Genomic DNA, 19,199 nt, shown 5'->3' with positions numbered 1-19,199 from the left:
ACCCTTGCAGCCCCTAGAGACCATTGGGAGACATTTGAGGGCAGAAATTGTTGTTTTTTTGCCATGGGGGTGTGATGGGGGTGCAGCTCCCCAAAGTCTCATGGGGGGGGGAGTCCTGCAGCCCCCTAGCCTCCCACAGTTGTCAATCCTAATCTAGACTAACATTCACTCACAGTAAAATCTCTCCAGAGTTGGACATGGGATTCTTTCCTAGCCCTACCCAGAAGTCTCTGACCTCCCATCCAAATGCTATTCTGGCCTGACTCTGCTTAGCTTCCGAAATCAGATCAGAAAGCCTGTATTGAAGGTGGTACATAGCTGGATGGCACTACAGTTCCAGAGTAACCAGTTATAGCAGCTGCTTTGGAATTACAGGAAACATAAACAGAGAGTGAAATGAAGAGGGGACCACCTTTAGTAAACAGTTTAGACGTCATTCCCAACTAGTAGTTCCCTGCAAAAGCATTTCACCACCTGGTTTACTGCCAGGAGGAAAAAAGTGAGAGTAAATACTGTAACCAACACTGTAACTAACCAGTTTCTTAAACATTACCTTTAAAAAAAACCTCTTTCCTTTCGAAAGACATTTTTCCTCTGAAGGAAAATTGTTAAAAAATGCTTTGCTTTGTCCAGGGCAACTGCATTCTGCCCAGGCCCAGAGGCCTGAAGAGGCGGCAGGCAGATGGCTAAATCAGAAACAAAAGCTATATTTAAAAAACATGAAAGCGAATGCGAAAGTAGGGATGAACGCTTAATTTTAAAAATAACCAGTGGTTATAACTGATAATTTTAAAGCTCTCCTGAATTGCAAGTGGTGTGGGTTTGTGGGTTGTTTATTTTTTTTCCTCCATTGGCTCTGATTATATATAGATACAACTTTCATTTATCTTGTGTTTTATAGCCCATGAAATTAAAGGGCTGGATGAAAATTATACACAATTATACACAGGGGGAGGGAAGAAAGCAAGAAAGAAAGAAAGAAAGAAAGAAAGAAAGAAAGAAAGGTCTCTTTGGTAGGCTTAGGGCAGATGAATACTCAGCCACAACGAAAGGCTTTGCCCATTGCAACCCATGCATTTAAATCTGAGGTGATCTGCACCTCAGCAGCTGCAGAGCTGTCATTCCTGCCCTGCTTCCACCCATCAGAACCAGCCTCCATCCTCGCCCCCTCACACACCCTGCCAGCGCGGGGCATGCTGGGAAAGAGAGTCCACCCTTCCCCTCCCCTTAAAACCTGAGGCTAAGGCTTCCCAGAGGCGTTGACTACACATCCCAGGAGGCTAGGCGGCTTCTCTACCCTGGCAGGAAAACTAAATACATAAACCAAGAGGCAGCATCTTCTTGTGGCCAAACTGCCTGCCTTCTTCTGAATGCCTCTGCTGATCCAAGCTGCACTGGAGAGGAGGGAAAAGAGGTGAGCCTTTCCATTTCTTTTTTGCATTTATTGATCATTTCCCCCAAAAAAGATGTGTTTTGTAATAGATAGTAAACAAGAAAACCCATCCCTTGGTTCCTCGTTGCACTTTTTAGAAATAAAATTTGAGCATCAGACAGTGTAAGTCGTTTAAAGTTCTGTTACAATTCTCTGTGGTTACTATGATGCCACCTTTCCTGTTTGGTAACTGTGATGCCTGCCTTCCTTCCTTCTGGTTTCTTCGACTCTGCTAAAGTTTCCACAGTTTTCCTTTCAATACTGTCATTCTTGGCTTGGGTTGGCCAGACTGAATACAAGGTCTGAAGGATGCGGGGGGGGGGGGGGTGCCCTAACCACAAAAAAGGGTAAGACACTGCAAAATGTAGGGCATTCAAGATAAAAATGTAGGCTGCTGCAAAGTCAAAGCTAGAAATCAAAGATGTAGCCATGTTAGTCTGTAGAATCAGAATGCAGAAAGATCTTGTAGCACCTTTGAGTCTCACTGAAAGAAAGAAATTGACAGCATGAGCTTTCCTACATTTAAGTCTACTTCCTCAGATGCATGAAATGCACCTTTGATGCTCACTGAAAGAAAGAAATTGGCAGCGTGAGCCTTCATAGACTTCAGTCTACTTCCTCAGATGCATGAAATGCATCTGAGGAAGTAGACTGAAGTCTATGAAGGCTCACGCTGCCAATTTCTTGCCAGTTTCTTTCTTTCAGTGAGTCTCAAAGTGCTACAAGATCTCTCTTCGTACTGATTCTACAGACTAACATGGCTACATCTTTGATTTATTTTTAAAACTTTCAAATTGAACATATCTATTTACAACAGATATATATATATATATATATATATATATATATATAGTATACCCCACCTTACTCCTGACATGAGACCCAAGGTGGCTTACAAGAAGGTCAAAATAAGAGACGGCGAAAAACCTGACGATTAAAAAAAGAGTCTATAAATTATTAAATTAGCTATCCTTTTTATAGTATTTTAATCTACTATTCTCTCTTTCTGGACAAAAATGCATGTGGTGAAATGTTCAAATAGTGCAGTATTCCTGATGTTGTGATTCCTGTTACTTTTTTTCGAAGGGAATCTCTGAAAGCCCCACCTTTCTCTCTAGCAGTGAGGTCTTTCTTCTCCTCTTATTTATTTATTTAGAGTATTTATACCCTGCCATTCAGCCAAAAAGACTCACAGAGCTGCTTACAAATTGTTCATTTGACAATTTTCTGCCCTCAGGCTTACAGTTTAAGGCTGCTGCCACACTGCAGAATTAATGCAGTTTGACACCGTTTTAACTGGTATGGCTCCATCCTATGAAATCCTGGGATTCGCAGTGTGTTGTAGCACAAGAGCACTCTGACAGAGAAGGCTAAATATCTCATACACTACAAATCCCAGAAATCCATAGCAGTTAAAACTGTGTCAAAACTGCAATAATTCTGCAGTGTAGATGCAGCGTTAGTAGGACATGGTACACAAGGAAAGGGGAATGACAGTGGAGAAGGGGATTAAGTCCAGCAGATACCACCAGTCCTTCTCTCCCTCAGAGGCCAGGACAGTGGCAGTTGGGGTGGAGGGAAGGCCTAGCATCATCATGGAGCTGTGCCTGCAGTACCTCTTACATCTTGGAAAATATTTTATGTCTCCCATATTGCCAAATGTGCCCATATTATTGCTGCAATCCATTCTTCAGTGTTATATTTTCCCTAATCCTCCTTCTCTGTCTTCCATTTAATAGCTCTATGTATCATAGGCTGCAGCTGCATTGCAGAAATAATCCAGGTTGACACCACTTTAAGTGCCATGGTTCAGGAACTCTGAAATTCTGGAAACTGTAGAGTTTTGTGAGACATTTAGCCTTCTCTGTCAGAGAGCTCTGGTGCCACAACAAACTAAAATTTCCAGAATTCCCACAGCATTGAGCCAAGGCAGTTAAAGTGATGTCAACCTACATTATTAAGTGATGTCAACCTGCATTATTTCTGCAGTGCAGATGCGGCCACAGATGTCTCATCCTCTCCTCCCAGACAGAGTGTTATTTCCTTTCTCCCTCCCTCTCCCCCTCTCTATCATTCTCTCTTTCCCCACTCCTCCCATCTCTTTCTCTTCTTTCCACCCTTCTTCACACACTCACAGCAGCTGTTTATTTATTAAATTTATTTTTCACCTTTTTGCCAAATAATGACTAGTAATAGCAAAATGCAAGCAAAAATACAGTTGAAACATAAAAAACAGATTACAGTATATACTTGACAAAAAGCCGGTCTCATGAATAAGTCAAGGTCAGGTTTGGAGGCCAAAATGATGCATTTTGATATGACCCATGGATAAGTAAAGAGTAAGACTTAGGGTCATGTAGCAAAGGATCTAAAGGATGAAGCAAATGAAAACAATACCAAAGAACTTACAAAATTGCAGGAGGCATAAATGTTTGTGTTCACACTGAAGGATGGATGGATGGAAGGTTAGTGCTTCCAGGACAGATTATACCGGGGATGATTTCTACTTTTATGAGAGTTAAGCTGCAGTACTTCCATTAACCTGTGGATAAGTAAACTCAGATTTTTGGGTCAATTTTTGACTGAAATTTCTATACAGTAAGAACACAATTAACATTCACATCAGTAAAAAAGGAATACTCCAACCAGTTGAAAGAGAAAAGAAAAGAAAAGACACCAGTAGTGATCCAAATTAAATGCTAAGGACATTTCTGTATAGAAAGGTCTTTGCTTTTCTGGCAGAAAGATAGCAAAAACTGAGCCATACCAGCCTCCCTTGGAAAGAATTTTGGAGCCTGAGAGAAGAGGTCAGTGAGAGAAGAGGACTTCCCTCAAGGAAAGCTTTCATGGAAGAATGCAATCTTTCAAACAAGCGAATCCCAATTTGTATGGATCTTTATAGGTCATAAGAAGCACTTAGCCCAGAAACAGAGCAGCAGTTAATTAAGCTGTAGTAACAAGGCCTGTTACAGACAGCCAAAATAAAGCTGCTTCGAGTCACAGTGGAGGTATGGTGTTTCAATGATGCATGCGTCCTAAGAGTCCAGAAGTCGCACCAAAGCCACGGTCCAGTCTGGAGCTTGGCTTTGGTGCGACTTCTGGACTCTTAGGACGCATGCATCATTGAAACACCATACCTCCACTGTGACTCGAAGCAGCTTTATTTTGGCTGTCTGTAACAGGCCATAGGAATTAAACTTGCAACATGTTCTCCGTAACTAGTCCTGTTCCAAGGTCTGGCCTCTACATTCCAGATCAGTTAAAGCTTCCCAACACTTTTCAAGGGGAGTTCTATATATAGTATATTAGCAGGATATAACAGGATATAACAAAAACATGTTCCCTTGTAGCCAGATCCAGCAAGCTTTTCTTTTTATTTTGGAAACATATTGTCTGTAAGTCACAACACACAATACATCTTATTGCTGATAAGCGCTGTCTTTCCTGGCAGTTATATTTAGTGTTTTTCTCCCTGCAGAGTGAGAAATAAAAGATGGCAGACCCTGAAAGCACTATCATCAACACCAGTGTCAAGCAGGTAAGGTATTTTTTGTAGCAACAGTTGTTTACATTCAGGTTTTGTTTTGTTTTGTTTTTCACATTCTCTATTTCTTCAGGGGTTTAAACCTTCTTAGATTCTGTTTTTTAAATGAGTTTGTTTTAACACTATAACAAAAGACTCATTCGATTCACCTAATATTAGCCTGGGTTTATAGTAATCTTAATGCTTGTCTGGGCAGAGTAATTAGGAAGCTGTTCCAGGAACAAACAAACGAAAAAGAGGGCTTCCCAAGCACAGTAGCCACCATCTTATCTGAAAGGGCATGGAATTCTGCAATGGAACGAATCCCCTATTGGCTGGAGATCCAAGGGCAATACCGCCCCCCCCCACACACACACACATATTAGCTAGGCTCCTGTTTGTTGTTGTTGTTGTTTTTGCTGGTCTGGCTGATTTCCTTGTTGTTTCTTCCTGAGGAAGTACACCAGTTGAAGAAATCATGATGCTGAATTCTCATGCTTAGGTTCAGGTGCTGCTCCATCACATCTGTGTTACCAACAGTGGATATAATTATGAGAGTTTGTCATAAGTACTGAACTGCAAAACTTTTGAACAATTAGATTTCCAAGAAAACAGAAGTGATGATGTTATGAATATACAGGACTGAAGCACCTTAAGTATATGTGTCATGGATGTGATAGACAGGATGAAGGAATGTGCAAAAAAGGAGCTATCCAAATGTTGGCTCCCATTCCTTTCATCTCAGTTTCTGCTTCTTGATCAGTGTTAGTTAGGTGACCTTTTTCTTGGGCTTCTCCACCTCAGAAAGATCCCAAGGAAGCTCTCGTTATCGCTGTGACTACAAGGGCCATTTTCAACCTTGAAAAGGAGCATGAGATCTTCTTGACCAAGGGAAAGGATGAGTATGTGAAGCATCAGCAAGCAAATGAGAACAATCCCTTGGAGCCAGGGACAGCCTTCGCTTTTATTCAGGTAAAAGACCAGGGCGGCACCAGATCTTTTCCTGCAGGAGGCATAACTATTTTTCCTCTCCACACATACCCATTTTACCCACAAAAACTTCATGGACTGACACCGATGACTGGAAAGCTTCTCACACTACACCTGAGAGCAGCAAGTTAACTGATACCCAGAACAGATGTCCTGGGAGGAGCAACTGGAGGACTGACTGGCTATAATTGAGCCAGAACCATGGTGACCGCATGGCCTGCTCCTGGAGTGGGCCACCATGGTGGTCCCAAACCAGCATCACCAGGAATTAGATTTAATCTGCTCCTTTTTGATCTTGTCCAAAGTACCGGATTGTGGCACCAGAGCCGCATCAGGCCACTTTAGGGGCGTACAAACCACCTTATTTGGCCCATGCAATTCAGGCCTTTGTAGGTCCAGGGCTGGCTACCTAAAGTACACAGTTCTGTTGTACAACAGAGGGGGATGACAGGGGATGCCACCCAGCATCTGCTGCCTCAGTTTGTCTAATAATGGTGTAAGCATTCCGGTTGTCAAGACATGCATATACAATACAAACCTAATGTCTTTCAGAGAGAATCTTCATCTTAAGTCAGTGGATGTACTGCTCATGGTACAGATGCATCACATGTAACAGTGGTCACATTACATTTTTCATTCAGTATTAACCCAGCTTTGCAGTATGTTTTATAGCCATATATCTACAAATAGCCAAATTCTGGATCATTGTTCAGTTCTGACTGCTTTAATGTTTCAAGGAGGTTGTGAAACACATTGTTAACACATACACTCAATTCTCCAAGCTGCATGAACTCAAAAATCTTGCAGTTTTCCCCAGGTTTTCTTTTACAATGAAGTGAGGGGAGAAGGTTTAATGTGATTTGTTATGTATGCAACGTATTTACAAGTTGAGCATAAGTTGCAATAGACAACTTAAATACCCCAGAAACTCCTGTGTCTTCCAAAACACCAATTTTGCTCTCTGACCCTTTTCTTCATATGTGTTCCAGCTTCAGAAAAGTTCTATAATCCCAGTTCATAACATGATTGCAAAACAATATATTTCCATTTATGTAGATACTGTTCTCTAACTGTAGGTGTAGGCAGACAACACAACTGCCATTCTAGAATGAACCTCTGCCTATTTCAACAGCCTTTGTTAAAGCTAATCTTATTAACAAAAGGAAGATATATGACTATTCTGCCATGCCCATTTGGATTGTCTCTAGCAGCCCTACTGGCTTGACTAGTTTGGCAGACATCATCTCTTATAATCCAGATTCACAAGATTGAATGGATCCCAAGAGGACATCAGCCCAACCTCAATTCCATAGCATGATTGCAAAGCAGTATATGCAATATATATGTGTTTATGTGCACATATTATAACTCAGGGCTTTCAAATAATTAAATAAATTAATTCATTTCCCTAAAGCCACTAACATTTTCAAAAATTAATTTAACATTTGTTAGACACCAACAACATTATAATAATTATTTTTCCCTTTTAATGTATTAGTTTTGCTAGGTACTTTGGGTGATATGGCCACTTAATTCTTTTTAAAAAATCAATAATGTAATGATTACACAGTTTTCATTACTAATTGATATAACACATTAATTTTCCTGTAGCATTTTAACACCACTGAATTATTTAACTATTCAACATCAGCATGTTAGTATTACTGCTAATATTTCCAAGCATTTTATATTGCAAAGGGAAAGAAAGAAAGCTACTGTAGATACTCATGTATAAGTCTAGAAAGTTTAGTCAAAAATTTGGCCCAGAAATCCTAAGTCGAATTATCCACTGGTCAATGTAAATACTGTACTTTAACTCATAAAAGAAAGGAACCATCCCCAGGTGAAAGCCAGGAGTGCAATCCAGACAAGACAGAGGTGCTCCTGGTCAGTTGTCAGACAGATTAGGGAATTGGGGCTATGCCTGAGGTGAATGGGGTTACACTCCCCTTGAAATCTCAGACTCATAGCTTGGGTGTGCTCCTGGACTCCAGTCTCAGCCTGGATGCTCAGGCCTCAGCAGTGGCCAGGAGTGCATTTGCACAATTAAAACGTGTGCACCAGCTGTGCCCGTTCCTTGAGACGTCAGATCTGGCTACAGTGACACATGCTTTGGTTGCATCCCGTTTGGACTACTGTAACACGCTCTACGTGGGGCTGCCTTTGGAAACTTCAGAAACTTCAGCGAGTCCAAAATGCTGCAGCTAGAATGTTGACCGGAGCCAGTTACAGAGAGCATATAACTCCTGTATTGAAACAGCTTCACTGGCTACTGGTTCATTTCCAAACACAATTCAGAGTGCTGGTCATGACCTATAAAGCCCTACACGGCGTAGGTCCAGACTATTTGAGAGACCGTATCACCCCATACGAACCACCTAGAGCCCTAAGATCCTCAGGAGAAGGCTTTCTTTCAGTCCCACCACCATCCCAGGCTCACATGGTCCTCCCCCTTGGCTACGTCCCTGACATGGTGAGGACAGGAGAGAGAGCCTGTTCAGTGACTGCTCCCACCCTGTGGAACTCCCTTCCATGGGAGACTAGGCTGGCCCCCTCACTGCTGGCCTTTCACAGGCCTTTTGAGATCTGGCAGGCTTGGTTTTATTGGGAAATGAGAGGGTTGGTCTTGGACAGTTAATTTTAACTTTGTATGTTTTAAATTTTATATTTGTAATTTTTATATTTTTACAATTTTAATTATACAATTTTAACTGTTGTGTTTTATGTGTGTTAGCTGCCTTGAGCCCCACTTTGGGAGAAAGGCAGGATAAAAATGAAATAAATAAATAAATAATCTTGGAAGCACTGCCCCCTACTATTCTCTCACCCATCAAGCCTTTAGTGTGAGCAGAAACAGTTTTGCCAGCTGGAATTTTGTAAGTTCTTTGGCATCATTTTCCTGTATTTCCTCCTTCAGATCCTTTGTAACACATGCCCCTATGTTTTACCCTTGACTTATCCACTGATCATATCAAAATCCATAATTTGGGGCCCAAAACCTGCCTTTGACTTATCCATGAGATCGACGTATAGTCGAGTATATACCGTATGTATTTTAAAGCCAGTTTTGAAACTACTCAGAGGATTTGACAGGGAGTTCACAGTGATGCCATACACAATTGAAATAATTGCGTACACAATTGAAATAATTACTCATTACCAATGCAGTTCCCCCTCCCCACAGAGGGACACATGTAAAGCTGTGTTTTCTTTTTATTTATTTTTCCAGTGTTCAGTCAAGGACATTATGAGTTGCCTGTGTTTTCATGGTATTCAAACCATTCCCATACTGCCTCATATTTAAAGTGTCACTCACATCTGCCTTCACCCAAAGTGTATCTATTCATGGCCATCATTTTAAAAAATCAATAGCAATGCATCTCTAGCTGCTTCTTTCAGGCGGTGCAGTTTGTGAACAAGAGACTTCTTGAAAGAAACCCTGAAGAGAAGATGCTCTTTGATGTCATTGTTCTCTCCAATAACAGTCCAGAGAGTGGCATGCGCATCATCAACAGTGCTAAACAGCATGGTAGGTTGACTACTCCAAACAGTGTATGGTTCTTCCTCCACACTCACACTCAAACTTATCGAATTCTTTGTATGTGCCCTCAGGTCACCTGACAATTTATGGCAACCCCAGGAATTTTTCAGAGAGTTTTCTTAGGCAAGGTATACTCAGAGGTGGTTTTGCCAGTTTCTTTCTCTGAAATGTAGCCTACAGCACCTCTTATTCCTTGGCGGTCTCTCATCCAAGTACTAACCAGGGCTGAGCCTTTTTAATTTCCAAGATTAGACATCTACTACCCTCAGGGTATTTAGACTACCCTCCCCACAATAAAAAAGCTTCTTCTTTTTTCCAATTCACTTGCTTTGAATTTCTTCATATTAAAGTGGTAAGTCATATGTATTTGAGAAATGAGAAACTAAACAGGTGGGGACCGAGTGGCATGCAGAATCTGTTGAGACTATGCCAGTCTTGGAAGCAGTTACTGTAGTCAGGTGATTTTAGCCTCTGAACATCATGGTCATATATGTATTACTTTATTTGTGGAATACACAATCATTTCTCTTCTCCTCATGCTCCTTGATGCCATTCCGTGCTTTAGGGCTTTTTTATTATTCCATTTTTTTTCTTTCTTTGCTTAAATAATAACACTGTCAACAGATTAAGGCATTTTAATTGATGTCATCTATCTTATTATCAACATTTTAAATAAAATATTATTTACCATATATAGTGGGCTCTTCGTATCCACTGAGGTTTGGCTCTAGGACCCACCTACCCACCCAGCCTTGTGGATAGCAAAATCCATGGATGTTCAAGTTCCATTAGACACAGTGGTATAGTAAAATTGTGTTCATTATATAAAATGAAAAAAATCAAGGTTTGCTTTTTGGAATTAATATAAATTTTAAAATATTTTCAAGCCATGGATGCTTGAGTCCATGGATAAAAAATCCATGGATATGGAGGGCTGACTGTATTCAGTAGAGATGCCATTTTGAAATACCAAAGGAAGAAATTAGCTTAACAGTCAGCACCAATGATTAAAATAGGACTCTGGAAAATAATTAACTAAGGGTGCAATACTAGATCATGTACTTGTCAGAAAGTACCATTAAACACAATAGAGATGTGTCTGATTGTGTTTAAAGCTTTTGTTACTGGCTGTACCAATCAATGTATGTAGCCTAAATAACTAAAGGTTAGCATGGCAGCAAAGAACTTAAAAAAACTTTTCTAGATGCTTTTTCTAGTACAGATTGAATGCCAAAACAGATGTAACATGAATTGGCTACACGTACTCAACATGCAAAATTAAATAGCTGCCACAGGAGAAGTATATTTTTCTCATTATTTCTGCGAGGTATTGCAATTCACGGCAACCAACATGTTGTGGTTTGAGCATGACTATGACTCTGGAAAACAGGGTTCGAATCCCAGGTCAGCCATGTAAACCCACTGGGTGACCCTTGGGCAAATCACACTCTCTCAGCCTCAGAAGATGACAATGGCAGTGCTAAACCCCCTCTGATGAAACTTGCCATGAAAACCCTTTGATAGGTCCACCTTAGGGTTGCCATAAGTCAGAAATTACTTGAAGGCACACAGCAGCAACACTGCAGTTCACAGGGTGGATGCTTTACTTTTCACTTGCATTGTGGTTCTGACAAAAATCCTCTCTCTGCTGCTGCTGTTAGCTCCAGAAAAAAAGTTCTCATTTGTACCAATAGGAGCTCTCCTCCCAGTGCTATGAGCAGTTTGGCGAAGAATTTTCATCGAGACTGTGGGAGAGGGAAAGAATGAGTGCTTCTCTCCATGAATCATAGTTCTGATCTAGTTTGCTCATCACCACTCCTCCCAACAACTGTTTCTGTACTCCTGTTTATAACGGAGAGGCTGTTGTTGAGCAATGATTGATGTTGTTCTAGTTGTGCCTACAGCACTATAGTGACATCTGGTGACAATAGTGTTACAAATGCACATTTTTAAAAAATATATTCAAAGAGATACACACTTGAGTTTCCATTCTAGAAGGATGCTCAGTCCAATAGAAGTTGACATCCCAGCCAGGCAATGAGTGACTGATGTTCACTACATTGTATGAAGTCCACTGCATAGCATGTTTTCACAGACACAAACATAATATGTTTGCACAAAACCTGGAAATGTTACTTTTTTTAGACTACAGCTCCATATGTCCCCTAGCCAGCATAACCTAAATGTAACCAATAGGTAGCAAAAAGGGGGGGGGGCACAACATTTTAGTTTGAGGCCAATGAGTGCAGTGAGAGAAATGCTGATATTGTACCATTTTATATAATTAGTATTGACCTTTAAGGTCAATAATGATTGTTATCTCTAGTTCTGCTCTTTGCACTCTCATCAAAACCAGTCCAATTGGTGAGCATTAAAAGCAGAACCTTCTCTGCAGTGGCACCAAAGCTTTATAACTTCCTATATGGGAAAATCCATGAAGCTCCATCTCTTTATACTTTTAGAGAGGTTTTGAATACATGTTTTATATTTTGAAAGACCTGATTTGCTTTGTGAAAACTTTTATTGTTACCTAACAGAGTGTAAGTGTGCAAAGTACATTTACTATAAAACGACATATTCATATTGGATGAGATAACTGGGATTGGAATCCCCGTTTTACTATCTTCTTGAATGCAGGTATGCTTTTTTCCCATTTCAGATCTCAAGCACACACCAAAACATCCTTCTCCCTTTTCTCCTACAGAATTTGAAATGTATATTTGCTGAATTTTGATTTCCATTGTGGGCACGAAGCATAGCACTTATAGAATGGGTAAAATCTGGAGTGGTGCTGTGACAAGTTTTTACTCATTTGGTCCTGAGAATGAGATATTTCAATATGCTATATCAAGAATTTCTTGCATTTTCCTTTTTACTGCTATTAGTAGAGTTGTTTATTTCTGGATTTTAAGGTCTGGAGATCTCCAAGTTCTGCTTTGTCAGTGATGAAGACTCTACCCAGTACTTGAAAACCCATAATGTAAAGCTTTTTCTCTCAGCTGACAGAAAAGATGTATGCAATGCATTTCAGAGAGGTTGGTAATCTTCTCTTCCTTCATTACCCAAAACACTTGCTCTTACATCTTGTTGCCATCTCTCTGGACTTTATCACATGAGGGAAAATTAGAGGTATACAAAGGCACTTTCCCAGGACAGCTGCCTGATCGCAGCAAAGATTTTCATACACATCATGCTTTAGAGAGGATTTATCTCAGGAAGAACCAGGAATACTCCAGCAACAAATCATTCATGGGATTTCCCCGTAAATGATTTGTTGTTGGAGTATTCCTGGTTCTTCCTGAGATAAGTCCTCTCTAAGTGCAATGTGGGTGAAAATCTTCACCATGATCATGTGACTGTCTCAGGAAAATGCCTGTTTAAACCCCCAATTTCCCCCATGTGCTAAAGTCCTCAAAGTGTCTCATGCCCAAAACGCCTCTTATATGTCCTTTCATAAGAATCTGTGAGCAATCTACTAAAGAAAACATCCATGCAATACCACAAGAGCACACAGAAAAAACACCTTCTCCAGCTTTGAAATTCTGAGTATTGTTTTTAATACTAGATGGCTTCCTGAGAATAAATCCTGAGAACAGCTGCTGGTGGTGTATTTACCAAATCCCTAGTGGGAATCCTTATTCTGCCCGAAGTGGGAAATTGTTCTGAAGAAAGTAAGCATGTTTCTCATTAAGGGGAAGAGAGATTTTCTCAATGTTCCTCAAGTCTCGATAAAGGCTGCTGCCACACTACAGAATTAATGTAGTTTGACACTGTTTTAACTGCCATGGCTTCATGATCTGGAATTCTGGGGATTGTAGTTTGTTGTGGCACTGGAGCTCTTTTACAAGAGAAGGCTGAATACCTCACAAAACTACAAATCCCAAAATTCCATAATATTGAGCCATGGCCATGTCAAACTGCATTAATTCTGCAATGTAGATGCAGCCAGAGTCACTAGTACAAGCTTCTGGAGAAATCTTGTTCCATTCAGCTGCAATGGGAGAGGGGAAGACAGATTTCTGTCATTCTTCAATCTTGGGGCATCTCATGACATGAATGATGGTTGTATCAATCTGTAATTCTTCATCTAAAGACTGATGGCAGAATCCCAGCACCCTTGTCATTTCTGAAGCATGGCATCTAGAAGCTTTCATACCTTCCCAGGAAGAGGCCATGAGCTAAAGAGTGTTCTTCAAACCATGTCTACCTTTTACAAACATGCACCACATTGCCCGCACTTCCAGCTCAAAAGATAATTGAATGTCAGGGCATGGTATATTTGAATTAAGGCCTATGCCAAGCTGTCTCTCCCAGTGTTGCTGAACAAGTAATATAAACAGTCTTTGTCATACACAGGAATCTCAGCAGCACTCATCTTCCAGCAGGAGATACAGGCTCCTACCAACCAGCTGCGTGTTGTCTTTGATGGTGACGCAGTTCTCTTTTCTGATGAAACCGACCATGTCTTTCGTGAGAAGGGGCTGGAGGGTGCTATTGCATATGAGAAAAGTATGGAATCTGTGCCCATGGGAGAGGTAAGGTTGCCGCTTAATAATATAATAATAATAATAATGATTTATTTATAGCCCGCCCAATCACAAGGAATCCAGGCGGGTTACAACAGTAAAAATAAAGATAATAAAATAAAATACAATAAATAAATAAAATACAATAAAATTAAAGAGAGCGAAGTGAGTACATTCACAGTTAGGCCTGATGGAAGTTGGGCCTCTCTTTTTAATTTCCTCCCAGATCTGATGGTGATGTCATGGAGGGAGGGCTCTTCTTCTTGAGGCAAGGATTTTATTTTAATTAATTTTAATGTAATTCTTCTCATTAAATTTAAGAGAAGAATTGGTGGACAGAGTGACATAAGTCACAGTAAATGGGGAGTAGAACTAGGTAGGGAAGGCCTGCTGGAAGAGATCCGTCTTAAGAGCCTTCTTAAAGGCTGTAAGAGTAGAAATGTCACGGATCTCCTTCGGCAGGTCATTCAGCTTAGCTCATAAGGAGAGTCCCTTCTCCCCGTCTGTGCATCTACATTGTAGAAATAATATAGTTTGATGCCACTTTAAGAGCTGTAGTTCTCACCTATAGAATCCTGGAATTTGATTATTTTACAGGGTCTTTAGCCTTCTCTGTCAGAGAGTGCTAGTGCCTCACAAAACTACAGATACCAGGATTCTGTAGTATGGAGCCAAGGCAGTTAAACTGGTGTCAACTTGCATTATTTCTACAGAGTAGGTTCACCCATGGACTCCAAAAAATGCCAGAAGGGAGGGGGAATCAGACAAGATATGTCTGGAAGCCTATTTCTGGCTCTGAAAAAAAAATTGTATTCTTTAAAATGTTAAGAATTGCAGTGGAGTGCACTGACCTACTTAAAATGTAAACAGCCACTCCTGGAGGCCACACCTTCCCCCCTCCATTTTCAATTCTATATGGCCCCAAGGCCACATCTTGAACACCCTGATCTAGTGAATACTAAAGTCAGGAAAGCATCTGTTATTTCACAGAGAAACCAAGATACTTTTATTTTTTATGGTTGAAATGTGCTGGGACATCTTTTTCTTTTTTCACTGATATTAAATTGTTTTTGTAACAACTTCTACAGGCTTACCTCATTTAAAAACAATCTAACAAATACATTTCATAAGTCCTTTTACAACCCCAGCACACATATACGTATTTTGTCTTCTGTCTAGCTGACGGTTTTTAGCAGCAGCAGTATTGAGAAGATAGCGGAGAGAGGCTGAGGAAACACACTTTTAGTGTTGAGTTAAAGCAATGTGTCTGCAGTAGATAATGCAATAAAAGTTTGAGCTGTGAAAGTGTAGGACACTGTTCTTGTCAATCCTACTGTAGCTGTGTACACCAGTCTAAAACAGGCAAGATAGTAGCAGTTGTCTCCAGAATCGCACACTGATCATGTGTGAACAGAGTAAAGAGGAGAGGGGAAACAGATAAGCCTAGCATATCATTGTCCCCTAATCCTTCTGTTGAAGAAGCAGAGAACTATATGTTTGGCCATGAAAACAGGAATTATAAAAATAATAAAAGCTGATGAAAGAAAGCATCCTTGGATACACTTTGGGAGAAACCTTCAGATAGTTTCTAGAATACTCAGACTGCTTATGCAAGGCTTACCTGACATAATTGTTTTATTTTATATGTGCATATTGTGTATTTTAGACAAAAAAAGTCTGCTAAAACATGTTGAGCTCCTCTTCCTTTTTTGTGGTGTAGGAAGCTATGCTTCTTTCCCTGTTATTTCTGTCTCTGATACCAAATTTGCCATTAAAGATGTAATGTCCAGGACCACATCTACTTTGTTAAATGACATATGCCAATACTTGAATGTTTACACGCATGGTTCACATTTAGGCTTTTTGATTGTTTGTTTTCTAATCAAAAGTGTAACCGCACTTCATTCCTGCCACTTGCATAGAATGATTTGGTCTCAGTTTCTGCTTTTCTTTGTTCTTTGGATTAAAATATCTCTACCTCTCTTACCTACCATATTCTGCAGGGGCCATTGAAAAACTTTGCTTTGCACCTTGGGAAAATGCGCAACAAGTTTGATCAAGAGGACTCCCCAATTCGGACCTACTTGGTAACTGCCCGCAGTGGCCGTGACATGGGAATTCGGACCATCAAAACCCTCAGGGAATGGGGCCTGGTGATTGATGAGTCCTTCTTCATGGATGGAGCTCCTAAAGGCCCCATCTTGTCCATGATCCAGCCTCATATCTTCTTTGATGATGGTCTTCACAATATACAGGGTGCCTTGGATGTTGGTGTTCCCTCTGCCCTGGTCCTTTGTGACTGCAGTAAGGATGGAATAGGCCACATTACCATGTGACAGCTTAGCACAGATTGTGGCTGAAGAGATCATGAAAATATGAAAGTCTGGATACACTCTGACCACATTTTGTAGCAAAGCGAGCAAGACTGTTGTGTGAAGATATGAAATTGAATGAGGTTGATGAAAAGAAGGAGAAAGGCAGGCAGGCAGGCCGGCCACTGGAACCCTCCTGAGAACATTTGCCTCTCCTCAAATGTCACTCAGCAGCCGAGGAAGAAAGTAGGACCACCACCACCTTTCTTGAGAAGCCACATCCATTGGGATTTGCCTCTCCCCAACCGATATCCAGTAGCTATGAAACTGAAGAACCTCACAACCCAATTTTCTTGTTTTCCATCTCCTCCTTCTCATTCCTTTTTCTTTTACTTCCAGTCTTTTGAGAATGTAGGCCTGAAGGGAGGGACTGATGTGTTTAAAAAACTGATATGAAAAGCCAGTGACAGGGTCTTATCAGCTGTAGAGTGAGTAAGAAAGGCTATAAATAAACAAAACACATTTGGAGTAAATCAAAAGCAAAGACCAGAGCAGCCAAAAAATAAAATAAAAAATCAAACTGCAAAATAGAAAAGATGCTTAAAATTGATATCTGTTTTCCTCTGCCTCAACTCTTTGTTCTTCACCAATTTGTTTTATATTCTGTTAGTACAAAGGCACTTCCTAACTAAATTTAGGCAAAGTGAAACTGCAGTTCTGCTCTTCAGAAAAAGAGGGGAAACTAGGGCTCAGTTTATGAAGGGAATTAATCCTCAGAATTACAGTCTGGAGCTTCCATCCAATTAACTGTGGTGTTCTGCCAATAATACTTCAACTATGCATGGCTTCCCTCTTACAGAGAAAAACCTGTAGTTGTAAATATATTCATTTGTAAAAAGCATAAGCCTTTACTGTGAATCTTCTGTTCCCATTAGCACAATCTGGAGGTGAACAATAAAAATTCCATTCTGGAGGCTTATTTCCAGCTGTTGCTCCTTCATTATAAGCAACTTGAGGAATTACAGTTGGCTTTCCCCACATTAACAGGATTGGTGTTTTGTGTGTGTGTAAATACATGCATACACACACACACATACACATATTCACATCCCAGCTTGTTGCCCAACCATATGCCTGGAGATAAAAACTAACATGTTAAAAGCAATTAAATTATCAATTAAGTTGAAAATTTTCTAACAAAGACAACTAAATTGAATTCATTTGTAAACTAAGTGATTTTAAATTTCAGCATTAATTTACCTCCATATTTAAGCTATGTCTAATCGTAGAAGCTAAATAGAATTAGCCCTGGTTAGTATTTGGAGGAGAGATCACCAACAAATACCAGGTTTTGTAAGCTATGTTCCAGAGGAAGGAACTAGCAAAACCACCTCTGAGTATTCCTTGCCTACGAAAACCCTTTGAAATTCATTCACCTTAAGTCAACAGGCAGCTTGAAAGCACACACCGTGAGTGTGAAAGAGCCAGAATATTTTATGGTAACTGAGGGGCTGAACAAACTGCCCCATTCAGCACCGGATCAGGACCACAGCAACTACATGCCACAGCCCCAATCTGGTCTTTCTGTGGTGCAAAAAGTAGCCTCAAAAAGTGGCTCCTTTATACACCACAGAAAGGGTGCCATAGCTGCTGATGCCACTGCTTTTCAGCGCTCCTTTGGTGCTGCATCATCTGGACTCAGTGCCAGAGGAGAGCCATGATGCCGTCTGCCATGCAGTGGTGTGCACGGCATGGGGGTATATGTCATGTGGGCACTATACCCCCACTCTGCCCTGATACCAGCCTTTCTCGCCGGTCTGTCAAGGCTGTTAGTTTTTTCCAAGGCTAAAATATTTCAAACCGATAAGGGAAACTTGGAAGGGGAGTGGTCTTTGCATCCAAATAGTCTTATCTGTTCTACACCAGATACTGCAGAGAGGCTTGTCATCTGTTTCAGGAAATTGAATTGTGGAGCTAGTACTATAAACCTAGAACCTTTCATAGGAGGCATGAAGAAATCAGAAATAAATAAATGAAGGGCTACATTTTCAGCTTCATTCTGGTAATGTTTTTAATACAGGCATTTAACTTAAATTTAAATAGAAATTTAACATAAACTTTACAGTTAAACTTTTCCCCTTCTAATGTAAATTGAACTCAGTTAAATGTAACTAGATGCATTAAGTGTTTTCTACTAATTTTCTTGTCTCTGGATATGTCTCCAAATTTTTTGGAAACAACTCCTAGCATTCCCCAGCCAAGGTAGCCACTGAAAGGATAGTATTTCCAAGGTCTGATCAAAAACCATTCCTCTTCAGAAGAAGTGTGAGATAGTTTACACATTAGTAACTGTTGCACTATAGTTCTATACTATCTTTAAAGTAGGATTTTCTGAAGACCAAGAAAATAAAAAAAGTCCAAGGCAAATAGAGGACACTATGATGAAACATAGATAGATGCTCTGTCTCAGGTTTATACATGGTCAAATTAGCTTTAGTACCCTACACCTTCAGCTTTTCTTGGTTTCATTTCATCTTTATACCTATGCAAGTTGTTGGTAATTTGTAGAAGTGTATATTTTATTGGTTTTTTTTTTTTCAATTTTGTCCAATAGAATTCTAAGTACAGTAAAAGCAAAAGCACTACCTAAAGAGAGTGGATTTTAATTTCTGTCTTCTGTCCAGTTCTCTTGCTGCTGTTCAAGAGCAAACTGTCTTTGTCTATGATGTATTTTATCTGCCTGACTTTCTTGCTTTTGATCCATCATACCCTCCAACTGTCCCAGTTTAGCAGGAGCAGTTCTGATTAATTCTCTGTTGTCCATTTATTCAACCATTTTTAAAATGTCCCAGTTTTCCCCTCCTCTCCCACTTTT

General features: G+C 40.3%; 1 protein-coding gene across 1 annotated transcript; it reads left to right on the top strand.

The window, feature by feature from the left end:
- Positions 1–1,250: 1,250 nt before the first annotated feature.
- Positions 1,251–18,969, top strand: LOC149314362 (cytosolic 5'-nucleotidase 1A-like). The gene is made up of 7 exons (XM_089520969.1): positions 1,251–1,414; positions 4,911–4,970; positions 5,760–5,927; positions 9,345–9,474; positions 12,399–12,521; positions 13,843–14,021; positions 16,016–18,969. The coding sequence occupies exons 2-7, from the start codon at positions 4,926–4,928 to the stop codon at positions 16,346–16,348; spliced, it is 978 nt and encodes a 325-aa protein (XP_089377095.1). The 5' UTR covers positions 1,251–1,414; positions 4,911–4,925; the 3' UTR covers positions 16,349–18,969.
- Positions 18,970–19,199: the final 230 nt, after the last annotated feature.

Source organism: Sceloporus occidentalis, unplaced genomic scaffold (genome assembly GCF_023333645.1).
Source record: "Sceloporus occidentalis isolate IW3139 unplaced genomic scaffold, rSceOcc1.0.p SCAF_4, whole genome shotgun sequence".
Lineage (NCBI taxonomy): Eukaryota > Metazoa > Chordata > Lepidosauria > Squamata > Phrynosomatidae > Sceloporus > Sceloporus occidentalis.
This window is presented reverse-complemented; position numbering and strand designations above follow the sequence as displayed.